This window comes from Pyrus communis, chromosome 2 (assembly GCF_041283825.1).
Source record: "Pyrus communis isolate YQ-2024b chromosome 2, ASM4128382v1, whole genome shotgun sequence".
Taxonomy (NCBI): Eukaryota; Viridiplantae; Streptophyta; class Magnoliopsida; order Rosales; family Rosaceae; genus Pyrus; species Pyrus communis.
Window position 1 is genome coordinate 28,611,104 of NC_142566.1, and position 27,203 is coordinate 28,638,306.

Genomic DNA, 27,203 nt, shown 5'->3' on the forward strand with positions numbered 1-27,203 from the left:
CCGGCTTGTCTGTCCCGGCCCAATTCACAAGTCCATTATTAACCATGGAGTCACGTGCTACTGCCAGATATTATCAACCTCTTCCTCTTTCCCGCCAAATCATTCCCGCCAAAACGGCGCGCTCCTCTTCCGCGCGGTGCCCTACCATTTGACCTACAGCGAGGGAGCATTTTAGAAAGAGAAAGTGGGAGTTAACACTGTAATTGTAGAGAGAGAGAGAGAGAAAGAGAGAGAGAGCAGAGACATGTCAGGGTGGGACGAAGGAGCGATCTACTACAGCGACCAAGCGCAGTCGCTTGGCGGCGACGGCGGAGACGCCGGAAGCAACGCCGCAGCCGCCACCCGCCACTCGGTTCTTCAGAAATTCAAGGAATTCATCCGTAGCTTCGAGACACAGAAAAATGTGTTTTCGTACAGGGAGAGCCTCCTCCACAACGCTAAGTACCTTCTCGTCGACATCGAAGACCTCGACTCCTTCGACGCCGACCTCGTCGCAAAGCTCCGCTCTGCCCCATCCGATTACTTGCCTCTGGTTAGCACTTGACCTATCTGCTAATTATCCCCTTTAATTTTCAATTAATCATTGTTTTGAGTTGTTAATTAATTTTGATTGTTTTAATTGTGAGGGTTTTGTAGTTTGAAAACGCCGCCGGTCAGGTTTTGGCGAATTTAAAGACGAAAGTGCCCGGAAATGAAGGGAAATTGGAGGAGCGGGTGCCGGAGGATGTTCAGATCTTGCTGACGTCCAAAGAAGACCCGGCGTCTATGCGCCAGCTTGGGGTTGGTTTTTTTTTTTTGATTTTTTTTCTTGGTGTTTGTATTTCCTGTTTGGTTGATGAGAAAGTTTGGGAGAATGATAAAACCTTTATTTCAGCTGAACATAAAAAGTTAATTATGTGAGCAATGAGAATTTGGGGAATGGTGTATTAGGATTTTATGGTTAGGTTATGCTACATAATTTAGTTTTTTAAATTATTGTAGGCACAATGTATATCGAAACTCATCAAGGTTTCTGGGATCACTATAGCTGCTTCGAGGGTCAAGGCGAAGGCAACTTATGTGATTGTCATGTGTAAGAACTGTAAAAATGTGCAAAGGGTACCTTGCCGGCCAGGCCTTGGTGGCGCAATTGTCCCTCGCTCTTGCAACCATATTCCTCAGGTTTGTTATATTCCTTGTTCTTATGTTCCTTTCTTTCGGTGTTTTCTTGCATTGTCTTTCTTTTCTAGTTTGGAATCTTATACAAGGGATTGCAAATGTTTAGCCTGGAGAAGAACCTTGTCCGCTTGATCCGTGGGTTGTGGTTCCTGATAAGAGCAAGTATGTTGATCAACAAACCTTGAAATTGCAAGAGAATCCAGAGGTGATGATCTTAATTTATAAGGAAAAGAATTTTAAGTTGAATTATGGAATCTGGATATAATTAGTTGTTTTTCCCTTGGTTTATGAAGGATGTACCTACCGGAGAGCTTCCAAGAAATATGCTTCTATCCGTGGATCGTCATCTCGTTCAGACAATTGTGCCTGGCACAAGATTAACCATCATGGGCATTTATAGCATCTATCAAGCTTCCAATTCTGCCACATCGTGAGGATTGTTATAACTTTAGATGAATGTTTTAATGTCTTTGTATACTGCTCTTCACTGCTGAACTTTGATGTTTACTCTATTCGGTTCTACGTAGCCATAAAGGAGCAGTTGCTGTTAGGCAGCCTTACATCAGAGTGGTAGGAATAGAAGAAGCAACTGATGCCAACTCTCGGGGTCCTGCTGCTTTTACACAAGATGAGGTATTGGTTGAACTCAATATTTGGGAGTATCTTTAACATCTTATTTTGGTGTGGTGGATAATTGTTTACTCTAATACAAGCCTTAGCTGTATATGATCATAAATTCATCTTTTTTATTTTATTTTTTGGTCATATTTTAATCGAAGTAAGCTTTGTTATAGAACTAGTAATATGACTTTTCAACCATTTTTCATATGTTTGCAGATAGAAGAGTTCAAGAAGTTTGCTTCGGAAGATGCATATAAAAATATATGCTTGAAAATTGCTCCCTCTATATTTGGTCATGCAGATGTAAAGAAGGCTGTGGCCTGTCTTCTGTTCGGGGGATCTAGAAAGGTATATCCTGAATTTTTGTCTTTAGTACTTGTGTGGTTATTGATGGTAACAACCCATTCTCCTGCAAGCAGCATTTGCCTGATGGTGTGAAGCTAAGAGGTGATATTAATGTCTTACTTTTGGGGGATCCATCTACTGCTAAATCACAGGTTTGTTCTTGTATATTTGTTTTATGGGCTCACAGTCTAAGTGGCAGTATACAATTTTTAGCAGAAAAATATCTCTGCTCTGTTTAAGACCTATTTTCCTAGCCATGTGAGAATAAGACAGTTTATGCTCTTCTTCCATTGCTACACATGGCACATGCTGATTTGATTTCAACTCATCTGTAAAGTTTCTCAAGTTTGTCGAGAAGACAGCTCCCGTGGCTGTGTATACTTCAGGAAAAGGGTCATCAGCTGCTGGTCTTACAGCTTCTGTGATCAGGGATAGCAGTTCTGTAAGTTCCTGATCTTCTTTTGATTTTAATTTAACGATACTTGTTGTCTCTAGTTTTGTAATGCCTTTCACAAAATATTAGCGAGGTAGTTGTCCCTTTCCTTCGGAAAATGTCTCTAATTTCAATTTCATGGTGCAACCCAGCGTGAGTTTTATCTTGAAGGAGGAGCCATGGTTTTGGCGGATGGAGGTGTTGTCTGTATTGACGAGTTTGACAAAATGAGATCAGAGGATAGGTAATGCAAGCTGGATAGATCTTGATGTGCTTAACTTTAGTTTTTCATAGAGTTCTAATAGACTACATTGTTGTGGCTTAGGGTTGCTATTCATGAAGCCATGGAGCAGCAAACCATATCCATTGCCAAAGCAGGAATAACAACTGTTCTTAATTCTAGAACATCTGTGCTTGCAGCTGCTAACCCTCCATCTGGACGTTATGATGATCTGAAGGTACACTGCCATTCTAGTTGATCTAATTTAAGAGTCTTAGATGCAACTTGTGACTTCTTTGAATATTAACTGACACAATTGCTTTCTTTCAGACTGCTCAGGATAACATCGATCTGCAGACGACAATTCTTTCGAGATTTGACTTGATCTTCATTGTTAAAGATATCAGAATGTACAGTCAGGATAAGGTATTTTTAAGATTGCTAATTCGAAGTGTTTTGCTCAAGTACTTTGGGAGTACAATTCTTCTTGTTTTCTTTTAGGTGGCATTTCAACACCTAACATGTACTATATCTTTGAGTCTCACTGCTGGTCCACTTTGAGTGTACTTCCTTTTTCATCGGTAGCTTGACTCGGCTTTTCAATGACAGACTATAGCGAGTCATATCATAAAGGTTCATGCGTCTGCTGGTGCAGCACTGGGTGACGGTAGAGTAGTTTCTAAAGAAGAGAATTGGCTGAAGAGGTATACCACTTTGAAACACAAGTTCATACATTCGTTATAAAATGATGCCATTGGAATATCAATGAGATGTTGAATTCTTTTTCTTTGCGACATTGTAGGTACATACAATATTGTCGAACTGAATGTCACCCCCGCTTATCAGAAACTGCATCGAGAGAGCTGCAGAGTAATTATGTGAAAATCAGACAGGTATTCTTGCTGTTAACTTATTATAGTGAGGATTGAGCAGATGCCTACCCAAAAATTCTCATATGGTCCTCAAAGAAGTTGATCATGCTACAAGTTCTATGGGAGTCCCATTTGGTTTCTCTGTTAACTGGATCCACATATTGGTATGTGGTTCTCAAGGATCCAATTGACATCATCTTCATGAATTTTGTTATAGGACATGAGACAGCTAGCGAATGAAACAGGGGAGGCCGCAGCAGTGCCAATCACCGTAAGGCAGCTTGAAGCTATAGTGAGGTTGAGTGAGGCCCTTGCAAAAATGCAACTGTAAGTATTAGTGATATTGATTGATGCTTCGGAGTTAGGACTTCCAGTTGTAATGTTTATTAACATGAACGTGGACTAGAACATCACTATTGAAAACCACAATGTCAAATTCAGGCGCCACGAAGCTACTGAGGAGCATGTTCGTGAAGCAATAAGACTATTCAATGCGGCCACAATGGACGCGGCAAAGTCTGGAATACAACAGCAGGTCAATCTTACCGGTGAGATGGCTAAGGAAGTTAAGGTTAGTAGAAACTATGTTATTGTCGTCTTTTCCTACAAGAAAACAAAAGAAGCGACTAGATCAGAGATAAAACATCATTTTCATTCTCTCTTATCTTTCTCATACTCTTTATCTTTTCCAACGCGCTCTTAATTTTTCTCCCTTAAACAGCAAGCTGAAACTCAGATAAGGAGAAGAGTAGGCATTGGGAACCACATATCAGAGAGAAAGCTGATCGATGAGCTCACAAGAATGGGGATGAATGAATCTACTGTAAGTACGAATTTGATTAAATATCCATCATAGTTGCCTCCGCACATAAGCAACTAATCTGGAAAAGTACGATTATTTGGATTTGATGCCTCTCGGGTTGAATTGTCTTCCAAATATTGATAATATCACATACAATAGTGTGATTTTGGGACAAATGAACATCTGAAAAAGGACTATTTCAACTTAGCGGACCATTAGAAACTAGTTGGCGATTGCTTCCGCCAACATCTTTTCGGTCTGTTGGTGCTTTGATTGATATCACTGCTACTAATTTGCAGGTGAGAAGAGCTCTGATAATTATGCACCAGAGGGATGAAGTCGAATACAAGCGAGAAAGGCGCGTAATTTTACGCAAAGCATAAACAGTTGTTACCAACACATTTACAGGGCAGTTATCTATTGTTTCTGTAATCTTACCTTAGTGACAAATGAGCCTAAGCTGTGCATTAGTTTGTATTTCGTCCAATTTTTTCCATGTGAAATGGAATGAGCACTTTGTGTATGAAATTGTGAAACAATGTTTTCTCCAACTTTACCCTTCCATGTGCCTTGCACGTGACAATTTCGTACGAGAAATTAATGATAGTTGGACGTCTTTGGATACGTACTCCTTACAAAACTGTAGAGATTTGTATGAAACGGAAATGCTAAGAAGGTGATGTTTGAATTTGAACGTGTGTGGAAATTTAAAACACGTGACGTTTTGTTTTTGGTTCAGAATGTCATTATGGCATCTCAGAATAATGGAGTAGGATTTTCTCCATTCTTTTTTTTTTTTTCCCCTTCCCTTTCCTCCTCTCCTATTTGAACGGTTGCGGTTACATCACGTCAACATCTTACAAAGAAGGAAAGAAAATCCAAGTCCCAGAATAATATGCAAGTCCTAACCTACAAACATGAGGACGAAACTGAAATTTTGCGAAAACTTAAATGGACTTGTTTTGAATAAGGGGAAACAAAAGAAGGGAAGAGGGGATAGGTGGCGGCAGGGGGAGGATGGCGTCTTCTTCTTCTTCTTGTTCTGTTGGGTCACCGAGTTCTCTGACTCAGCGCCACCGTCCTCTTCCGAGTCTGAGTCCGAGTTGTGTGAGGTACGCAGTGCTCGGGGCTGGCTTCGCCGGCCTCTCCGTCGCGTGGCACTTGCTAAAGCAGAGTCCGAAAGACTCCAACATCCGCGTCGACATATACGATGAAGCTGGAATCGGTGGCGGCGCGTCCGGGGTTTCGGGTGGGCTTCTTCACCCTTATTCCCCTAAAGCGAAGCTTCTATGGCGTGCTGCCGACTGCTGGAGTGAGTCCTTGAACCTTTTGAGCGCTGCTGAAGCCGCCGTGGCTTCCGTTGCTCAAAATTCTGACGGCCCAACGCCAATTGTTAGAAGAAGGTTCGCTTTTTTTTTTTTTTTTTTTTAATTTCTTTATTTTAATTTCAAGTCGATTAAAGTTGAAATATTTGTGTTCTAGATTACTACATCATTCGTGCATTGCAGCATTTGTGCGCATTTTAGTGTATCTTGAAGGGGTTTTGATGACCTGGATTAGGTCAATTGGTCACGGTGTTCTCTACTAGTGTGTGAATTCTTTACAGTAGATTAGAGTAGTTTAGAATACCGCTTTGTGAAAAGGTTTCTTTTACTCTTTATCTTTAAGGTTGAAATCTTTTTTTGTGCTCAATTGAGTGTGTAACATCTTAAAAGTGTTTGATTTTCGGATTTTTCACACTGGGAAAACAATTCAAGCTCAATACTGTAGAAAACCACCTTGCTAACAAGAGAACGGGAACAAGAAATTTCGCTCTAATAATCGGTTATTAAATGACTAGTGACAACCGGATAGTTGAGAGTTTTTCTACCCGATTTTGCTTGTGTTTTTGTATAAAACTTAGCTAATAGGCATGAGATTTTGGATTTCTTGTCTTCAGGGGCATCTTGAGACCAGCCCTGAGCATGAAGAACTTGGTATTGTTGAAAGACGTAATTCTCCTTGTCATTCTACTAGCACAACAGCTTCAGATACGTAGTTTTCAACCTCATTGTAATGTTAGTGTTTCTCAATTTATGTCAGTAGAATGCCCAGAGTTGCCTTGCTAGTTGCCGAATAGAAACCCTTGACAAGGATGCTGCCCAAAATCTCGTACCCGGCATATCTCCACCTCTTGATGCCTCCTTTTATATGCCTGAAGCTGTTAATGTTCATCCTCAACGCTATTTACAGGTTCAGATAATTTAGCCCCTGACCCCTCTTTCCCCCGTATCTCTTTAGTAGATACGTTTTTCCTTTTGTTTTTGTTGATTTCTTGTTGTCATGGTTATTTTTCCAGGCACTGTTCTTAGCATGTCAAAATTTGGTGAAGGAACTTTGTGCTTCTGGCTTAGGAGTCAAAGAATTGCATTTGCACAAGAGTTCTGTCCACAAACTCTTAGACCTAGAAGGTAATGACCAACGCCATTGTTTCAAGCTTTGTTAAGGCTCATGTCGTGGACTTCTTTGGCTCTCTCCAATAAGTTGTTTGTATGTATTCTGTTTCGTGCTCCGTATTTCTTATCGTTAGCCTTGCAAAGTAACCTGTGAAATTCAGTTAACATCTGTGTAAGTTTGGATTTTGTTGATAGATTCGATGTTTCAAATCGGATGTTTTACTTTCCATGCAGCTTCTGTCATTTCAGAAGGTTATAACTGATAGGTTCAACATTTTTTCTGAAAATGTTGGCTTTTATTTAGTAATGCTAAGGTTTCGGTAAATTCATTGCACTTATCCTTTTTCATATTTAGTGTCTGATTATATTTGATGTTAGGGGAGTACCAGGCAGTAATAGTATGCCTTGGTGCCAAAGCAGACATGCTTCCTGAACTCTGCGGGAGGCTTCCGTTGAGGACGTGCAGAGGTGTCGTTGCACATCTTCAGCTTCCTGATGATATAGGGTAAATTTTCTTCTCTGCCTTGTATCGGTATCTGAATTGCCCTAATTTTTGTGCTGTATGTATGAAACAAAACTCATCTTATGAATTTCTGTGTTTAAGAGAGGAGTATCCAAGCCTCGGCCCCTCGATATTGTCAGATGCTTGGCTTGCTGTCCAAGGCCCTCGGAGTTTATACATGGGCTCGACATGGGAATGGAAATCAAGAAATTCATCACCGGATGTTTCCGCAGAAGAAGCTGGGGAAGCCCTTAAAGAGCTTCTGCCAAAGGCACGTGCCGTTTACCCTGTCCTAAAGGATTGGAAGTTTGCCGGAGCCAGGGCTGGCCTGAGGGCAATGCCGCCGCTCACTCCTCACGGCTCACTCCCCCTTTTGGGCTGTGTCGATGACATCATAGGCAAAAACCAAAGCTCCAACTACTGGTTATTTGGAGGGCTTGGTTCAAGGGGATTGTTGTACCATGGTTGGCTTGGGAAGTTGATGGCGCAGGCTGTGCTTTCATGTAATGAAGAATTAATCCCAGATGAATTAACCTCTTGGAAGAAATTAAAACAATAATTAATGCATAATTTCTCGTTCATTTTTCAAGTTCTTTGAACCGAGGTGCTTCGTTCGATGTGTTCATGGACATGCTCGTGCCACAATATACGTGGGTTAGGCTAGTTAACCAGAGAAGTTCAAATCCGCCTCCACATAACTTGTTGAAAATACAAAATAGCTTGCGTCACACGACGTCACTGGATTAAAGTTCAAGATACAAAACTTGTCATGTTTTCACTAACTACGTGCAAGCAGAGAAGCAGAATTTCCTAGCCCAATGTCCATACATAAACTTGGCCTCCGGCTGTGGATCCTGCTAGCATCCCAACGTTGTAAGGGTGAGCATCAAATCGACACGGAATCGCAGTCATGTGCGGGCTCTCTAAAGTGAGCACTGCTCTTCTTGCAGCTGGGGAGATCACATCTACTCCTCTTTTCACATTGCCAATGAAGACATAGGCATCGTCCCACCCCCATATTCCCCTGTTTCCAGTTTCAAAAGTCAGGTGCAAAGTGAAAGCGATCCCGTTCTAGCAAAAGGAAGTCACAAACATATCCAAATTTCAAAATCTGGTAAAAATCATACCTGAACTTAGAAATCCATCTGTTGGTATTATTGTTATGGTATATCATTGACGTGTCCTCGAAATTAGCTCCACTCGATATACCAACTGTATCGTCAATACTACATGAACACAGAGAGAAATTAGTCACGCCGCAGCAGGCGAGATCAATGCAAATTCATTCATTAATCACCTCCTAAGAACGTTACTATTATGGAACAACAATGCAGCGGGAAGAAAAAAGGCGCAAGTTGGATACCTTGTCGTTGCAAGAAACCCTCCAGAAGGTGAGAAGTAAGCAGAATGCACAGCCCTATTGTGGCTAACTGTTCGTAAAGTCTTATCTGCATCAATACTTCTCAAATCCCAAATGCAGGCAGTTCCGTCTGAGGAACTAGTGGCCATGAGGTTAGGGTTTGCTGAGCTAAAGTCAATGCTATTGATTCGGTATTCATGCAAAGACCACTGGTTTGAGAAGCTTCCAGTTCTCTGATCCCAGACACTTAAACCTCCATTGCCCTCGGCAAAATATAAGCAGTTCGGACCCTTCGATTGTTGGGACATAGAGTATATAGGCTCTCCACTGGAATGTACTAGATCAAACACCTCTTTCTCGGCATCCATCAACCGGATATAGCCATCATAACAACTGGTAAAGATCTGCAATTTAACTCAACAATCATATGTTAGCATATATCGCAAGAGTTACTCGAACTCATTCCAGTGATTGCTCACATAAAAGCATGCGGCAAAGCAGTGCCAACTTTCGTGAAGATGAGTTTCCGCCTTATTGTTACCAAACTCAATTTCTTATGTTGCTACTCAGAAGTTGAGCAGGACAAAGTATATTAGTGACAGTGTGTGAAACATAACTCAGAATTTAACAGAACTTAAACCTACATTTTTGAATCGGAAACATAAACGTCTCTCTCTCTCTCTCTCTCTAGTATCAACACTGTTATCATACAAGAACCATTTGGATAGAAATTACCTTTGACATGCAATGTTGCTGAATCAAAATCCCCGAAATAGGACCACTGTGTGGATGATACAAATATATTCCGCTTTCTTCATCATCCTTAGAATCAATATGCCAAAATCCAACATTCCCAAACTTATTTCCAACCGCAATCAAATTCGAACTAGTACAAGGAAAAAACTTCACATTCATAATCCTGCCGGGCACAACTCTCGCTACATTCTCCGGTTTTAGAGTCAAAGACTCTAACTTTAAACTACTCCACACTTCATTTTCTTCCTTCTTAACCAAACCACAAGTAAACCCACCAATTCCCTCACTCAAAGGCTCTGTCTTCTCACCAATTTCAACTTCATTTTCTTCCTTAATCGAAAAGCTCTCACCTTTGCCACCCTCAAATCCGCCATTTTCGCCTTTAATTTCACCTTTCACTGAAGCATCCAATTGGGGCTTCTTCGAAATATCCAGAATTGCTTCCATTAGAGCTCGATCTGACACTCCGCTGTAAGCATCTTTCATGCTAAGAGGACCCAAATAGCGAGGCAACCCCTTCGATGGGCTCGAAGATTTCGGGGTTTTGGCCATGGATTCCAGAGCCTCATGGCTTAGGCCCTTCGCATCCGGCGGTAACCCGCGCGTGCGTAAAGACCGCCTCATGACAATTGGGGTCTGGGTTTTGGGTTGTTTCTTCGGACTAACTTTGTACGATTTGGTCTCGACCCTACAATTATAACCAGATATTAGAAACGGGGTTTTCGAGAAAATCATGATTTTACCATAGATGTACATACACACACACACACACACACATATATATATATATATAGAGAGAGAGAGAGAGAGAGAGAGAGAGAGAGAGAGAGATAGAAAGAACCTTGGGCGTTTGGTGGAGGCAGAGACATGGGCTTTGATGGATTGGAGCTTGAGGGAAGACATCATTTCGTCGTTCCGTAGGATGTTCTCGAGCCTCTTGCGCTCGTACTCTGTGAGTTTCTCAGTCGCCATTAGAGGGGAATGCTTAGAAGCAGAGAGAAAGTCTCAGAGAGGAAAGGAAAGGAGAAGAGAGAGGGGGCTTGCAAGTGAATGCGGTGGGCCGGTGGGCCGGTGGGCGGGTTATATATGTCATTCGCGGATTCGTGCAAAGTGGCGGGAAAAGAAATTGGCGGGAACGGAATTAGGCCAATCGACATGTGGCCGCATCAGCTTCTACCATCTGTCTTGGTTTTTATCCAAGAGACCCGAAGATTTAAATTATGAGAAAAATATCTATTAGAGCCATTGACGGGAGAGTAATGCTACCACATTTTTCATATTATATTTGTACAGAAGAGATTTTTTTTTGGGCTCCCGAATAAAGGGCTCAAGTTCGGATCATTCAAAATAAAATTGACAGACTACATTAACTTACTCTATTGGTTTACTTCATACAAACCAAGAGCTCAAATTCTATAGTCTTTAGGCTCCTGATTAGGGATGGACAAAATACCCATAGATTTGGGTAATCGTGGTTATCCGTTCATTTAAAATTCACGGTTACGGTTATGGATAACCGTTTAGACGACCAAACGATTATGAGTATAATCGTTTATCTGTGAAATTTAAATGGGCAATCATAGATATTACCCGCAGTTATAATGAGTATCCATTGATTATGGATATCATCTGCGATTATAACGGGTAACCATTTACCCATTTAATTTATATATATATATATATATATATATATATATTGTACACTCATAAAGAAAATAGATGATATTGTGTACCACTGTGATGCGACTTGGACGATTATCAGGACCCTTCATTTGTAGGTGCTATATATATATATATATGTATATTAGATAGGAGGAGGACTAAGGATTGCTTTTATTTGCTTTTTTTTATTTTTTTTATGATAACTGAATGTACAATGTAAATCTTATGTGATTACTTACCCCTATTGAATTCATGCTAATTGGTATCGGTGTTCCTAAATGGGATACTAATTCAATTTATACATTTCTTTTGTAAGCCTCTTTTGGTGACAACGAGTCGATGAGACTTTGTGATTGAACGTGCTAAAGCATTTGTGTTCAAAAGTGTAGTTTTGAAATATTTTGGAGCTTTGAATCATCTAGTATTCAAGATAATGACTACTTTTTGTTTTTAGAAGCTTTACTTTGTAATCATATGGATTATAATTAAAGACTTGCTTGGGTGTAGCAGAAAAATATCGTTCGTAAACTATTATTTCAATTATTAGAATTGTATGAGGACTTAAATGATTAAAATAGGGAAATGCATACTAAAATATACATACAATGGTGTTTAATTGTTAAAAAATAAAAATTATGACAAATTTTTTTTTTGTAAATTTCAAGTTGTTAAAAAAAACATTTAGACGGGTGAAAGAATGAGTAAATGGGTAAAAAAATGATAAACTGGTTCAAAAACAGGTAAATGGGTAAACATTTATGATTAAATGGGTACACGGTTATGGGTATGGCTAACCGTTTATAAACGGTTATGTGTATGAATATAACCGTTTATGCAATTATCCAAAGGATAAACTGTTATGCGGGAATGAACATAAATAGTTATGGGTAAATAATCATTGTTATCCGCCTGTTATAACCGTTGCCTATCCCTACTTCTGACTGTCAAAGCAAATGAATTTGTTTAGGAGGCTCTTGACTATCTGAAGCGAATGAATTTTTTTTTTTTTTTTGGAAAATGCGAATGAATTTTATTTGTAGGCTCTTGACTGTATTCCATTTGTACACCTCTTGAGGCTACTTCGCCAATCCATCTCTCTCTCTAACGACCTTTTTTTTCTAAGAAAAATTTGAAATAAGTCCAATTTTTAGTGATTTTTAACTTTTAAAATATATCCAATTTTTAGTTATTTGAACCATTTCAAAAAACCTCTTTTTTTTATTCTCACTCTCTCACGACCTCATTCTTTCTCTACTCTCGCTCTAAGAACCTTTTATTTCCTTTCTTCTAAGAACCATTATTTTTCTTTATTATTCTTGTTATTAATAGGTCAAAGTTAGAGAGATAACCTTTTTAACGGTAGGTGCAAAGTAGATGTTAAATGTCACACTAAAAATATAGCACAAGAGGATAACAAATGAAAGGCAGAGAAATAGATGATGTTACTGATAATTTTCTCTCGTTCACTTCTTCTTATATTTTCTGTAACTTGAAAACATGCGGAGTGCTCTATTTATAGAGCAACTCCAAACTAATGCATTAACTGTATGTTGAAACTTATAACACGTCCTCTGACAATACAATTCATATTTCACTTTTACTTTGCATGGGCATTGAAAACTTCTGCCCATGCTGAAGACTTTTGCTAACATACTGTGTGGGCATTCAATACCCACCAGACTTTTCAACACTCCCCCTTGGATGCCTACATATCAACATGAGTTGGCTCGTTAAAACCTTGCTTGGAAAAACCCAGTGGGAAAAAACCATAGCGAAGGAAAAAGAGTACAACTTTTCCTGGATCGTTGATATAGTGTCAAGTATGCTTATGTTGCATCGTTAAAACCTTGATAGGAAAAACCCAGTGGGAAAAATCCTAATCGAAGGAAAAAGAGTACAACAAGCATGTATCATGGATACTCCCCCTGATATGTATCTTGTGACATCCCACATCGTCCAGGGGAGTGATCCTTAAATGTATATTCCCATCTCTACTTAGCACGAGGCCTTTTGGGAGCTCACTGGCTTCGGGTTCCGTAGGAACTCCGAAGTTAAGCGACAAGGGGCTAGAGCAATCCCATGATGGGTGACCCACTGGGAAGTTGCTCATGAGTTCCCAAAAACAAAACCGTGAGGGAATGGTAAACCCAAAGAGGACAATATCGTGCTACGGTGGTGGAGCGGGCCCTGGAAGTGATCCGCCCCGGGCCGGGATGTGACATATCTCCCCCTGATTCCGCATTCTCCAAATTTAGCTGTTTGGTAAGTCGACGTAATCCGATGCCTTGCACTAACTTCTGAAATGTGCACTTTGGTAGAGATTTGGTGAACAAGTCTGCCAGATTTTCATTTGAACGGATTTGTCTAACTTCAATAACTTTAGCCTTCTGAAGCTCATGAGCACTAAAAAACTTTGGAGATATGTGTTTAGTCTTATCGCCCTTGATGAATCATTCCTTCATTTGGGCAACACTGGCTGCATTATCTTCATAGATGACAGTTGGGTTGTCTGTCTTCGAAGTTAGACCACATGAATTCCGAATATAATGGATCATTGATCTTAACCAAGAACATTCACGGCTTGCTTCATGTAAAACAAGTATTTCTGAATGATTTGAAGATGTAGCAACTAATGTTTGCTTGGTTGAGCGCCATGAGATTGCTGTATCTCCATTCTTAAACACATATCCAGTTTGTGAGTGGGCCTTATGCGGATCAGAGAGGAAACCAGCATCTGCATATCCAACAAGGACCTGGTCATTTGTAGAGTTCTTTGAGTAGAAGAGACTCATGTCTGTTGTCCCACGAAGGTATCGCAATACATCTTTGATACCCTTCCAATGGCAAATTGTTGGAGCAGAGCTATACCTTGCTAACAAGTTAACTGAAAAAGCTATATCTGGTCTAGTACATTGTGCTAAATACAACAAAGCACCTACTGCACTTAGATATGGTACTTCTGGACCAATGACCAGTTCATCATCTTCTTTTGGACGAAATGTATCTTTCTTAATGTCCAAAGAACGAACGACCATTGGCGTGCTTAGTGGATAAGCCTTGTCCATATCAAATCGCTTCAGAATTTTTTCAATGTAAGCTGATTGGTGGACCAAAATTCTACTAGCACAATGCTCGATCTGCAGGCCGAGACAATATTTTGTTTTTCCAAGGTCTTTCATTTCAAATTCGCTTTTCAGATATTCAGCAGTTTTATTGAGCTCTTCAGGAGTTCCAACTAGATTCATATCATTAACATATACTGCCACTATAGCGAATCCAGAATTGGATTTCTTAATGAACACACAAGGGCAAATAACATTGTTGATATACCCTTCTTTGATCAAATACTCAATGAGACGATTATACCACATTCGTCCAGATTGTTTCATTCCATACAATGATCGCCTTAATTTGATCGAGAGCATACCTCGTGGTTTGTTACTTGTTTTAGGCAACTTAAGTCCTTTTGGGACTTTCATATAGATGTCAGTATCTAATTCTCCATATAGATACGTAATGATGACATCCATAAGTCGCATGTCAAGTCTTTCTGAAACCACTAAACTTATTAAGTAACGGAACGTAATTGCGTCCATTACAGGAGAGTATGTCTCCTCATAATCAATTACAGGTCTTTGAGAAAAACCTTGTGCAACGAGTCGTGCTTTGTATTTTGCGATCTCGTTTTTCTCATTGCGTTTCCTTGTGAATACCCATTTGTAACCCACGGGGTTTACACTAGGCGGGGTTTGGACTACTGGTCCAAAAACATTCCGCCTTTCCAAGGAATTTAATTCTGCCTGGATTGCATCTTTCCACTTAGGCCAATCCTGTCTCTGTTTGCATTCATCAACAGAGCGGGGCTCAATATCATCACTTAAGATGATTTCAGTGGCTACTGCGAATGCAAACATATCATCGATGATTATTTCATTCCGATCCCACAATTCATTTGTACATGCATAATTTATAGAGATTTCTTTGCTTTCATAGACTTCTGTCTCTTCAGGGACATATGTCTCATCAAGGATATTTTCTTTTTCTGGAAGTCCAGAATCATGAATTGTGGATGTATCATTCATTTTCTCTTCCAGAATGATTTCATTTTGATTCAGTTGTGCCCTCGACTTTCTCTTTCGAGGGGCTGAATCTTTTGAATCTTGGGGTCTACCACGCTTTAGGCGTGCACCAGATGAATCATTCGCTGCCACTTTATTTTGTCTAACAGGGACATCAATTCTTGCAGGTGCATTTGCAGCTGGTATATGTGATTTTGTCACTTTCATAGCATTATTAAATGCATCTGGCATTTGATTGGCAATGCTTTGAAGATGAACAATCCTTCTCACTTCATTTTCACATTGAATGCTGCGAGGATCAAAATGAGACAAGGTGGGAACAACTCATGTCAGCTCTTTCCGTTCTTCTGGAAATGTCTTTTCTCCTCCTAACAACGGGAAAATTGTCTCATCAAAGTGACAATCAGCAAAACGAGCTGTAAACATATCACCTGTCAAGGGTTCCAAATATCTAATGATAGATGGTGAATCAAAACCCACGTAAATTCCCAGTCTACGCTGAGGTCCCATTTTAGTGTGTTGTGGCGGTGCAATAGGCACATAAACAGTACAACCAAAAACTCGTAAATGGGAAATGTTTGGCTGATGTCCAAACACGAGTTGTACTGAAGAGTATTGATGGTTGGCTATAGGGCTCAATCGAACCAATGATGTAGCATGTAAGATGGCATGTCCCCATGCAGAAACTGGCAATTTGGTTTTCATAAGCAGAGTGCGAGCTATTAACTGGAGTCGCTTGATCAATACTTCTGCTAAACCATTTTGAGTATGGACATGAGGAACAGGGTGTTCAAAATCAATGCCCAATGTCATGCAATAATCATCAAAGTTTTGAGACGTAAATTCACCAGCATTATCAAGTCGGATTGACTTAATGGGATAATCTGGGAACTGTGCTCGTAACTTAATTATCTGAGCAAGAAGTCTCGCAAAGGCTACATTCCGAGTAGACAAGAGACCAACATGTGACCATCGGGTAGATGCATCAAACAAAACCATAAAATATCGAAATGATCCACATGATGGTTGAATAGGCCCACAAATATCCCCTTGAATTCTTTGCAGAAATGATGGGGATTCAGCATCAACCTTTAGTTGAGATGGTCTAATTACCAACTTCCCTTAAGAACAAACTTTGCAAGGGTTATCATTAAGGCAGCAATGTGTCTGCTCATTAATGGATGTCCATTAGAGTTGGTAATGATCCTACGCATAATGGTAGATCCTGGATGACCCAGACGGTCATGCCAAAGCATGTAAACTTTTGAATCAATGAACTTCTAGTTCATGACAGTATGTGATTCAATTGTCCTTATGTATGTATAATACAATCCACTCGACATACCACGCAACTTCTCCAATAAACGCTTCTGGGTATCATTGGAGGTAATGCATAGATACTCCACATTTTCTGCATTTTTTGTTTCAATGTGGTATCTATTTAAACGTATGTCTTTGAAACTCAACAAATTTCGAGTAGATCAAGTGGCATACAATGCATTCTGTATGGACAATATTGTTCCATTTGGTAACATAATATGGGCTTTCCCTGAACCTTGAATTACATCTGAAGGTCCTGATATTGTTGTTACCCCTATTCTTGTAAGTATTAAGCTTGAGAAATACTTTCGATCACGAAGTATTGTATGTGTGGTTGCACTGTCTGCAAGACAAATATCTCCGCCATTTCTCATGTTCTGAGAATAATCACAGTTTTTATCCATGCTATCTGAGTAAGAGAATCAGAGTTAAAAGCAAGTTATAACAAGAAATTTACATGCCACTTTTATTGAATCTGAAATACTACAAGTTCAACATAATAAAAGTACATCAATGATTCAATCGGACCGGTATACTTCATTTTCCTTTTCCACAATAAAGTCTGGAACATCTAGATGAGTTGTGTTCAACTGCCCTGATAAGTCAAACACCGGATCAGGTATATCCATTGGTCTAGCCTGGTCGAGAAAATTGGTCTCGACACCCTTCTTCTTGATGGAGGCTTGATACAGATCCACTAGATGTTTTGGGGTACGACAAGTACGCGCCCAATGCCCATTGCCATCACACCTATGGTAGACTCCTTCAGAGTTCCTGGGAGCATTGTTCATATGAGCTTTGCCTTTGTGGCGATTCACATTTTTGAAGTTCGGGCCTGAATTATGCTTCGGAACCTGGTTGTGAAACTGAACTCCATGGTTCTTGCCTTTCCTATTCCATCGACCTCGCTTGTGGCCACGTCCTCGTTTATGATTATCACCACCAGAGGATGTGGCGTTCACTTCGAGGGAAGCAGCATTCATTTATGGGAATGGTGCAGATCCAGTAGGTCGGGAATGATGGTTTTTCATCAGGAGCTCATTATTCTGTTCAGCTACTAAGAGCACAGATATCAACTGGTTGTACTCAGTGTAGCCTCGCGCTCTATATTGCTGCTGCAGGAGCACGTTGGAGGCATGAAATGTGCTGAGAGTCTTTTCCAGCATATGCTCCTCAGTAATAATGTCCCCACAGAGTTTCATCTAAGAGGTAATTTTGAACAATGCAGAATTGTACTCTGCCACTGACTTGAAGTCTTAGATCCTCAAATGAGTCCACTCATAGCGGGTCCTTGGAAGAATCACCGTTGTCTGGTGATTGTATCTGTTTCTCAAGGCATTCCAGAGAGCTAACGGATCTTCAACCGTTAAGTACTCGCTCTTTAGCGCCTCATCAAGATGGCGGCGAATGAAAATCATGGCCTTTGCCCGATCTTGAGAGGATGAGTTGCTCTCTTCCCTGATGGTATCTCCAAGATTCCCTGCTTCCAGATGGATCTTGGTATCCAGTACCTAGGTCAGGTAATTCTTACCAGTAATATCCAGGGCAGCAAATTCAAGCTTCGCCAAGTTCGCCATTTTCTTTTCTGAAAGAAAATGAGATGTGTAAGAACTTGCAATAATATGTATTCCTGGAGGAATATGATATTTGAACTTCTGGTTCTTACAAATTTTTCATTTTGATCTTCAGGCCAAAATGATAAACACTCGAAATTTCTGGCTCGAGATTTTCAGGGTGGATGAGGAGGGCGATTGTACCGCATCATTCTCATTGAAATAATGTAATATAGAATGGGCGATTATTCTGCACCACTCAAGTAACAGGAAAATTAAATATGCAGAGCAGTGTGGGCGATTATACCGCACCACCTAAAATTGCAATAAAATTAAACAGCAGGTAAATTTATATATGCAGGGTAGGGTGGGCGATTATACCGCTCCACCTAAAATTTGCAGTAAAATTAAATCTGCAGTCCAAGATAGGCGATGATACCGCACCGTCTTGGATCGCAGTAAGAATAAATTTGCAGTTCAAGATGGGCGATTGTACCGCACCAGCTTGGATTGCAGTAAAATTAACATAAATAAATACTGGGTTAGTAATCAATCTCTACACCAAACAAGTAATCAAAGATGTATGTAACCGTTAGATTGAGAACTAAGAGCATGCATGGAGCAAACAGTTCGTCGCGAAGGTATACCGCGCAGTTGAGGCAGAGGAAGAAGATGAACAGTAAAAACCTTAAAGGAAACATTTTTCTTTCTTTCGTTTGTTCGGCAAAGAGAGATGAGAGAATAATTATATTTAGAGACTCGTGCTGATAACGTGTTATAAATAGGTCAAAGTTAGAGAGATAACCTTTTTAACGGTAGGTGCAAGGTAGATGTTAAATGTCACACTAAAAATATAGCACAAGAGGATAACAAATGAAATGCAGAGGAATAGATGATGTTACTGATAATTTTCTCTCGTTCACTTCTTCTTATATTTTCTGTAACTTGAAAACATGCGGAGTGCTCTATTTATAGAGCAACTCCAAACTGATGCATTAACTGCATGTTGAAACTTATAACACGTCTTCTGACAATACAATTCATATTTCACTTTTACTTTGCATATGCATTAAAAACTTCTGTCGATGCTGAAAACTTTTGCTAACATACTGTGTGGGCATTCAATACCCACCAAACTTTTCAACAATTCTCCCGTTATTCTGTCATTCTCTCTCTCTCTCTCTCTCTGAGTACCTCTGTCTGTCTCTCTCAGTACCTTTTTTCTATTCACTCTCTCTGAGTACCTCTGTCTCTCTCTCTCAGTACATTTTTTCTATTCACTCTCTCTGAGTACCTTTGTCTCTCTCTCTCAGTACATTTTTTCTATTCACTCTCTCTGAGTACCTCTGTCTCTCTCTCTCAGTACATTTTTTCTATTCACTCTCTCTGATTACCTTTTTTGTATTCACTCTCTCTGAGTACCTTTGTCTGTCTCTCTCAGTACATTTTTTCTATTCACTCTCTCTGAGTACCTCTGTCTCTCTCTCTTAGTACCTTTTTTCTATTCACTCTCTCTGAGGTACTTCACTCTCTCTGAGTACCTCTGTCTCTCTCTCAGTACCTTTTTTCTATTCACTCTCTCTGAGTACCTCTGTCTGTCTCTCTCAGTACATTTTTTCTATTCACTCTCTCTGAGTACCCACCCAGGTGCTTGGGTGGCTGCGTGCCCAATCCAAGTAGGTTAGCAGGGAGAATATGCTTGGGAAATATGGTTTCTAAAGTCAACCAGTTCTCACTATACAAATGCATACCTGTAGATGTAGGGTAGGACTCTCTCTCAGTACCTTTTTTCTATTCACTCTCTCTCACGGCCTTATTCTACTTCGCTAATCCATCTCTCTCTCTCTTCTACTTCGCCAATCCATCTCTCTCTCTCTTCTACTTCGCCAGTCCATCTCTCTCTCTCTGTAACGATCCTTTTCTATTCTCACTCTCTCACGACCTTTCTCTACTTGTACGCGTAAAGCTCTGCCCGAGGTGTATAAAATCCACCATGAATTCTCTCATGGAACTAAGAATTTAACCATCAGTTTCCCTCGATCCACAGCTGTGTAGGGTTATACTTATCAGGTACAAGTATGAACTACTATATTGCTAGTGCTTATCAGTGCCTTCAGGCATTTTTGCAGCAACTACTCAACAAGATCTTCATCAGCACATTGGACAATGATCTTGACCCAGAAGCAATAGTACCGGCGACTGATCAACCACCATCACCACTACCACCATCACCGCTGCTGCCAGCCGCCGCTGCCAGCTCTAGGACTAGAAAGCACAACTTTGACTGGGCGAAGATTATCGTGGCATATTGCTTGTCGACAGCCATTGGAATGGCTCTCATTCCCATCCAACTTCACTCCAACCAGCTCCCTCTAACCTTTTGCTTTATCGGTCTCGCAATCCTACTTGCCTTTACTTGTATCATGGTTAGCAAATTTATCCAACACTCCAACTCTCCACGGATAATAGTTCATCTCTTCCATTATTTCGGGGTCTTCTTCGGAATCACCGCCTTCTTCATTTCCGTCACAATCCCATTTCCTGTCTGGTTCAAATGTACGGCCTCTCTCATCTATGTGGCCTCAGGCATTGTAGTACTACTTTGTCACCACTACTATCCATAAGGCTATAGCAAGCAAAGAGAAAACCTCATAAACAAAATGTTCGATTGGGGAAACACAGTTGTAATCTACTAGCTACATATCTGCATAAGACTACATGCACATGCAATGATCGAGTTAAACTGTATTAGATAATGTCTTAGCAAGTGTATCAATTTTATACAAATAACATTATTGTCTTGCTTTTCGTTTTGGCCGGTATTTTACTTTTTAAAAAAGATTTTCACCCTAATATCTATAAATATTAAATGTTTGTTTTTGTTATTTTGTTTTTCTAGTAGCACCGACTTCACAAGATCAATAAAATCTCCCTATTTTAGTTTTACTTGGCTCTAACGACTCTGCCCATTATTGCTTGTAACCTAAAAAATAATAATAAATAGTGTCTTGGAAAGTGAAGGGGAAACAAATCGATTGATAAAATGGTGAAGAAATGTGTTTTTATGAAGAATTTTGTTTTGTCAGAAATTAGATTGCAGCAACAACATGTTAATATGACCTATTTCCCTTCCACCCATATATATATATATATATATATATATATATAGGCTTAGGCTTACTAACACATGGGAGTTCTCTCTCTATTAAAAATGTAGTACAAATATAATAAGAATAGCATGATGAGGACAGTTCTTACAACAAGTAACATGGTGTAGAGTCAAAATGAAAATGTTTTTACGTTTTTGTGAGAGTTGTCATATAAATAAAGTGGTCAAAACACAGTTCACAAGTTTTTGTTTTTCCAAGATGAAGGCTATTTTCTTTCTTAAATCAATGGGAAAGGATTTGAACTAAACAAATAACTAGTTAGTAAACAAATCCGAAGTTGGTATAATATATATCATATATGCACACGAAGGCTATTTTGATTTTATCATTGTTGGGCATAATCTCGTGTCATTTTATAACAAGGTTAACGCTTGCTTCTCATTTCCTTTCATATTCAATAAAACATGAAAAATTTCATACGTTAACTTGTTAGGTTAGTCAATTAGAATATTGTGTCTGTCCTCGAGCATCTAAGTACGGATTTATAGTAAAAAGATTTATAATACACTTGTAACAAACCCATGTTGAGATGAAATCAAATATTTTGTACTTATTTTTGTGTGTGACCTCTATCAGCGATTGACGCGTGCTAAATTTATGATCATAAAGTTAAGGACGTGTCAATTAATGATAGAAGCCACATACAAAATAAATACAGAAAATTTGAACTCGGTTGAGATTTCGTTAATCATGCATAATAATTAATCTTGGAATAATTTCACTGTGAACCACTAAATTCTTCTTGCACTATTGATTCCTAGGCAATACAATCCCTCATTCTTATAAAAATAAAAAAATAAAAAATAAAATAAAAAGGTGAGAGGATAGTGTGCCTTAAACACATGAATTTTTTAGCCTATCTTAAAAAAAAAAGTAGAAAATAACCCCAATAATTCATCTTCATTCCATCCCAAAGAGGTTTAGTTTTTTCCAATATCTAATATAAAGACAAATCCATTCAGCTGGCTTTCCCAGCATTTACCATCTCTACTTTCATAACATAAAATATATATAAATACTATATATTTGTAAATATATATATATATCGTTGTAGCTTCCCTCTGAGCACTCCTTGCGTCCACCTTTGCCTTTTCAGCAAGTGTTCTAAACAGTGTAGTGTTGTTGGATGGTGTCAATGTCTAGCCCCTTCAGCTTAACCACTGATTCGACGTGTCCCTTTAACGTGTGCAGTTCCCTCAGCCTGCGTGCATAACATAGAACATCAGACGCAAACATTCAAATAATTTTTATTATTTTATTCGCGTATACGTGTATGGATTTGTTCAAAACATATGAACCAAGAATAGGCCTCGAACGAACCAACATAGAGGAGATTTTTCAATGTAATCGTCACATGAGACGGTACACCACGTGTCCTTATATAAATGGTGGGATATGTGTGTTAAAAGATTAATAACTTAAAAATTAAAATTTTCCACCACTTACATAAAAACACGTGGTGTACCATCCATATTCCAGTCACAACTAAAAATTTCTCCAACGTAGGAAGCATGCTGCTGTTTTTTGAGTGCCCATTTTTTGTTTTTGTACAAGGAAGCATCATTTTACCTAGCGACTTCCGCGCGCCTCTTGGCCTGCTCAGCTAGCTCCGCCTGCTCCCCGTGGTTGCCGTGGAACAATGCTTCCGGAGGCTGGAGACCGCTGAGCGAACGCTGAGCTGACGCCCATTGCGCTTCTCTTGCCCCCTTTCCGTAGTCATTGTTCGATGTGAATGCGGTCTTTGTGCGTAAACAAAACATTAGCAAGCAAGATTAGGTCGGGAAACGAGTGAAAAGAGTAAAAGGAGTAACGTTTTTTTTGGTAGAGCGTGAAAAACAAACCTTGTTCTGGACAATGTTATCCCAGGCCTTCCCGGTCAATGCGTAGCGGATAATGAACTTGAAGATATCGAGGGGGAAGTAGGTGACGATGCTGTAGATCCAGATGACACCGGCCCATCCCCATCCAACGCCTTCGATTCTGGCAAAGCCCCAGCTGCAGTACACAGCGATGAGCGTGGCCACCTGAAGAAAAAGGTACCCCAAATTAGCAAGGTAAGTTATGGTGAAAAGCGAAAAATACTACCAACTGTATCGGAAGTACTTATTTTTTAGAATCTAAGTGGCACATAAAGTGAGACGGAAATTGAGTTTCAAATGGTAAAATGATATACTAACCAACTGAGCTGCAAGAAAGGCGACCATAAGCATGAGACCAGGGCGTTCCACGAAGGACCAGCTCCTTGATCGAGTCACGAAGATGAGCGCTTGGCTGATGATGCTCACTTGTAGGTAGATAGCCGAGTTAAGCTGTTTCGGGTTGTCTGAAATATTGTGCACTCCAAAATGTTTCTGTAAAAAGTAGAGATCTTTTTAGCATTTGTATTAGACTTAAATCATCAGTTGAGTGTTGGCATTTGATTTTTGATCTCTAAGAGTTTGTTTACATACTCCGAAGAAGTTGGTGCTATTTGCAAGCCAAAAGAAGACCACGGTCATGACAGCCATGTAGGTTCCAAGGACAACGCCAGTGGCGAAGATTTCCTTGAGCTTCCATGAGTCAGGGAGAGGAGACGGCTTCACTCTGTCCTTGGAGATGGTCATGATGGTCCCATCGTTCAGGACAGCGATAACCAAGACCATGAAAGGCGAGAAGTCGAACTTCCAGATGAGAGCAACGAGCATGAATCCCACCACAATACGGATTGTGATGGAAACAGCGTAGATTGTGTAGTTCTTCATCCTCTGGAAGATGGCCCTGCTTGTCAAGACGGCACTCACAATCACACTTAGCCCAGGCTCTGTCAGGACAATGTCCGACGCGCTCCTGGCTGCGTCAGTTGCATCTGCCACGGCAATACCAATGTCCGCCCTCTTGAGCGCCGGGGCATCATTCACACCATCTCCAGTCATCCCGCAGATGTGCTTCCTCTCCTGTAGCTTCTTTACAATCTCGTACTTGTGCTCTGTATGCCACAAATATATGTGCATTAGTTTTAAGTTTAAAACCACTAACGGGAGTTGCTATTGGCACTCGAAAAAAAGTGTTTTAGTTACCAGGAAAGACTCCGGCGAATCCATCAGCCTTTTCGATGAGCTCATCAACAGGCATGGAGGCAATGGACTCGTCCTTGCTCTGTCCTAGAAGGGTGGATGACGGATACATGTTAGTTCCCATGCCAAGCCTGCGACCAGTCTCTTTCCCAATGGCAAGTTGGTCACCAGTGATCATCTTAACATTTACACCGAGCTCAAGAGCACGGCGGATAGTCTCAGCACTGTCGTGCCTGGGAGGATCAAAGAGAGGCAGTAAACCGACAAACTCCCATGGATTGCCGGCGCTCTCCTTTGTCTTCTCAGGAACTGTCTGTAAAATCATAGAGAATGGAATCGAATTTATGTCAGGAAATTCATCTTTCTGGGGTTAGAAACAGAACAAACACCATTGAGGCATTTCGTCGTGGTTATTCACCTGTCGAGAAACTCCCAATGAGCGGAGACCGCGTTCTGCATAGTTGTCAATGACAGCATGGGCCTTCTTCCTTGCTTCTCCCTTGAGATCGCAAAGGTCAATGATCTGGTAGACAAGTAAAATAGTTGGTTATCAATATTTTTTCCTTCCCTCAAAATATTTACGTTTGGAGTTTTCATGGGATCCGATGCATAAAATGTGCTCGGTAGTATTGGTACAAGGGCTTACTTGCTCAGGTGCACCCTTGCTGCATCTGTGCCAGTCGCCATTGGCATCGATGTAGGTGATTGCTGTGCGCTTGTCGACGGGATTGAAGGGCAGGAAATGCACCTCAGTGATTCCTGCTCTTGCCTACAAAAACATCAACAAATCAGAATAAGGATGAGCTGCTTCAATCAGGCATGCTGCTGCAGGAGAAGTAAAAATGGATTGAATTGTGTACCTCCTTAGGGTCGGCCAACATATTAACAATCGAGGCATCAATGGCGTCCTGGTTTTCAACCCTGGAGGCCCTAGCAGAGAGCAACACCACGCCGTCCTTATCCACGTTCTTCGGGAACACCTGAATTATAATCACACCCAAAATAAGTACTGATCATATAACGAGAATCATAGGCAAATAATCATATCTACTATCTTGGTTACTGACTGTCACGCCTCCGAATTTAAGGTCAATATTATACTGACATATGGCACGTATTCGGGTTATTACACTAACCTCAATTAGACTCTTATCGACGGTAAGCTTGTTGAGGGTGAGGGTACCGGTCTTATCACTGCAAAGGACGTCCATCCCAGCCATCTCTTCAATGGCTGTCATCCTCTTGGTGATGGCGCCTTGCTGTGAAAGGCGGTGAGACCCAATAGCCATGGTCACGGACAAGACCGTGGGCATGGCAATGGGGATACCTCCGATCAGAAGCACCAGCAGGTTGTCAATACCATCTCTGTATGCCCTGTGCTGAATTGGATACATCACCAGGATCTCAATTACCATTCCCACAGCAATGGAGCATATGCAGAAGTTTCCGATGGATGTCAACACCTTCCAAGACAATACAAAATTAGTAAAACGCCCTGAACTAAAAGAGAAAAACTTCCATGGAACCGAGATGTCATTGTCACTTTTATATGATTGGATTGAGATACCACACAATAGTTTACATAAAATTCGATGACTGACAATGAAGAGAAACGCGTCAATGCGCTTACCTTTTGGAAGTGACCCACTTGGTTGGTGCTATCCACAAGGTGAGCAGCCTTTCCGAAGAAGGTATGGACACCGGTGGCAATGACAACAGCTTCGATCTCACCCTGCTTGCAGGTAGAGCCAGAGAATACCTCATCTCCTGGGTTCCTGGTAACGGGAAGGGACTCACCGGTGAGAGCAGCCTGGTCAATCTTGAGAGGATCACCTTCCAAGAGACGCGCATCAGCTGGGACGATATCTCCCAACTTGATGCTGATCACATCTCCAGGCACCAGGATTTCTGCCTCTTGCTCCCCCCACTTTCCATCCCTCAAGACCTTAGTCTTGGGGGCAAGACTAGCCATCAGAGCTGCCGCGGCATTGCCGGCATTGTTTTCCTCGATGAAACTGATGGTTGAGTTGATGAGCAACAACACCATAATACCGACGAAGTCTGGCCAGTCAGTTGGCTTGCCCTGCATTGTTCATGACATTCTTCCTTATTTAATCCAACGACCAGAAAAAAGTTGTGCATGGGAAGAAAAAGGAAGTGCCGAAATCATTTTTCTTTCGTTTGATCAAATTGATTAACATTAATATTACCCCTCCATTGGCCAAAACCAGGGCCATGATAGCAGCGCACTCCATGACCCATGATAGAGGATTCCACATAAATCCCAGGAACTTGAGGACCTTGCACTCCTTCTTCTCCTCAAGCTTGTTCGGGCCGAAGATCTGAAGCCGCTTTTGGCCTTCCTCGGCCGTCAATCCACCTTTCGTGCATTTCAGCTGCTCGAACACTTCCTCAACGGGGATTCGCTCCTATGAAAAACACACAAACAAATCAAACACATTTCCACTACCATACAATTGCATGAAACTTTGAAAAAAAAAAAAAAAAAAAAAAAAAAAGACACCACGTAAAATCATGCAAACTCAAATACGTACAAGGTCGACGTTCTCGTTCTTGACGTCTTCTAAGGAGATGTTGGCCATGATTGACCGATGGCACAACACTGCCTTCTTAGGCTCTCAGGCCCGAAAGAGCTCCGCTGTTTCTCTGCTTCCCCACCACGAAATGCGCCACAAGGAGTGCTCTCAACCTCTGGGCCTCCTCGTTGGAAGAGACACGAGGAAGAGAGAAACTGAAAGTAAAAGAAAGTACGAATAGGATTTGTCGGCAGCCTAACTCTGTCCCTTTTTCCCCTGATGGCCTAAGTTGTGCCCCTCAGCCGCCTCGAAATTTATAGGAGAT

General features: G+C 40.7%; 4 protein-coding genes and 1 long non-coding RNA gene across 6 annotated transcripts; 2 read left to right on the forward strand and 3 right to left on the reverse strand.

Moving 5' to 3' along the window:
- Positions 1-66: 66 nt before the first annotated feature.
- On the forward strand, positions 67-5,075 carry LOC137748915 (DNA replication licensing factor MCM5). The gene is made up of 18 exons (XM_068489107.2): positions 67-532; positions 637-780; positions 982-1,161; positions 1,265-1,363; positions 1,452-1,588; positions 1,686-1,791; positions 1,996-2,127; positions 2,199-2,276; positions 2,462-2,566; positions 2,710-2,801; positions 2,883-3,015; positions 3,108-3,203; positions 3,387-3,481; positions 3,580-3,670; positions 3,867-3,976; positions 4,091-4,220; positions 4,371-4,472; positions 4,751-5,075. Exons 1-18 carry the CDS (start codon positions 245-247, stop codon positions 4,832-4,834), a joined length of 2,202 nt encoding a protein of 733 aa, XP_068345208.2. The 5' UTR covers positions 67-244; the 3' UTR covers positions 4,835-5,075.
- On the reverse strand, positions 3,512-3,859 carry LOC137748916 (uncharacterized). The gene is made up of 2 exons (XR_011070128.2): positions 3,719-3,859; positions 3,512-3,640 (listed from the first exon to the last, which is right to left on the reverse strand). It is a non-coding gene; the product is annotated as an uncharacterized LOC137748916 (long non-coding RNA).
- Positions 5,076-5,398: 323 nt separating the features above from the next.
- Positions 5,399-7,977, forward strand: LOC137748914 (FAD-dependent oxidoreductase family protein). Its single transcript, XM_068489106.2, has 6 exons — positions 5,399-5,854; positions 6,391-6,442; positions 6,537-6,683; positions 6,790-6,901; positions 7,265-7,391; positions 7,491-7,977. The coding sequence occupies exons 1-6, from the start codon at positions 5,469-5,471 to the stop codon at positions 7,945-7,947; spliced, it is 1,281 nt and encodes a 426-aa protein (XP_068345207.2). The 5' UTR covers positions 5,399-5,468; the 3' UTR covers positions 7,948-7,977.
- An 81-nt stretch (positions 7,978-8,058) lies between these two features.
- Positions 8,059-10,552, reverse strand: LOC137748913 (DNA damage-binding protein cmr1). Its single transcript, XM_068489105.2, has 5 exons — positions 10,346-10,552; positions 9,484-10,192; positions 8,752-9,152; positions 8,516-8,614; positions 8,059-8,412 (listed from the first exon to the last, which is right to left on the reverse strand). The coding sequence occupies exons 1-5, from the start codon at positions 10,474-10,476 to the stop codon at positions 8,199-8,201; spliced, it is 1,554 nt and encodes a 517-aa protein (XP_068345206.2). The 5' UTR covers positions 10,477-10,552; the 3' UTR covers positions 8,059-8,198.
- An 11,617-nt stretch (positions 10,553-22,169) lies between these two features.
- On the reverse strand, positions 22,170-27,165 carry LOC137748910 (ATPase 8, plasma membrane-type). 2 transcript variants are annotated; one of them, XM_068489103.2, is made up of 13 exons: positions 26,897-27,165; positions 26,552-26,770; positions 25,972-26,424; positions 25,478-25,804; positions 25,202-25,321; positions 24,988-25,110; positions 24,760-24,864; positions 24,345-24,654; positions 23,739-24,253; positions 23,466-23,639; positions 23,130-23,312; positions 22,858-23,027; positions 22,170-22,489 (listed from the first exon to the last, which is right to left on the reverse strand). In XM_068489103.2, exons 1-13 carry the CDS (start codon positions 26,942-26,944, stop codon positions 22,393-22,395), a joined length of 2,844 nt encoding a protein of 947 aa, XP_068345204.1. In that variant the 5' UTR covers positions 26,945-27,165; the 3' UTR covers positions 22,170-22,392. The 2 variants fall into 2 exon arrangements, 1 of the variants encoding a protein (XP_068345204.1); XR_011070127.2 differs by having other exon boundaries at positions 22,349-22,489; positions 22,735-23,027.
- Positions 27,166-27,203: the final 38 nt, after the last annotated feature.

Excerpts from the sequence above, each read along its gene's own strand:
- LOC137748915 (XM_068489107.2), top strand. The coding sequence starts at position 245 with ATGTCAGGGTGGGACGAAGGAGCGATCTACTACAGCGACCAAGCGCAG. Across the intron at positions 533-636 it reads CATCCGATTACTTGCCTCTG|TTTGAAAACGCCGCCGGTCA; the intron begins GTTAGCACTTGA and ends AGGGTTTTGTAG. Across the intron at positions 3,016-3,107 it reads GACGTTATGATGATCTGAAG|ACTGCTCAGGATAACATCGA; the intron begins GTACACTGCCAT and ends GCTTTCTTTCAG.
- LOC137748914 (XM_068489106.2), top strand. The coding sequence starts at position 5,469 with ATGGCGTCTTCTTCTTCTTCTTGTTCTGTTGGGTCACCGAGTTCTCTG. Across the intron at positions 5,855-6,390 it reads ACGCCAATTGTTAGAAGAAG|GGGCATCTTGAGACCAGCCC; the intron begins GTTCGCTTTTTT and ends TCTTGTCTTCAG. Across the intron at positions 6,902-7,264 it reads CAAACTCTTAGACCTAGAAG|GGGAGTACCAGGCAGTAATA; the intron begins GTAATGACCAAC and ends ATTTGATGTTAG.
- LOC137748913 (XM_068489105.2), bottom strand. The coding sequence starts at position 10,476 with ATGGCGACTGAGAAACTCACAGAGTACGAGCGCAAGAGGCTCGAGAAC. Across the intron at positions 9,153-9,483 it reads AGCAACATTGCATGTCAAAG|ATCTTTACCAGTTGTTATGA; the intron begins GTAATTTCTATC and ends GTTAAATTGCAG. Across the intron at positions 8,413-8,515 it reads AGATGGATTTCTAAGTTCAG|GGGAATATGGGGGTGGGACG; the intron begins GTATGATTTTTA and ends AACTGGAAACAG.
- LOC137748910 (XM_068489103.2), bottom strand. The coding sequence starts at position 26,944 with ATGGCCAACATCTCCTTAGAAGACGTCAAGAACGAGAACGTCGACCTT. Across the intron at positions 26,771-26,896 it reads AGAACGAGAACGTCGACCTT|GAGCGAATCCCCGTTGAGGA; the intron begins GTACGTATTTGA and ends TGTTTTTCATAG. Across the intron at positions 24,655-24,759 it reads CATTGGGAGTTTCTCGACAG|ACAGTTCCTGAGAAGACAAA; the intron begins GTGAATAACCAC and ends ATGATTTTACAG.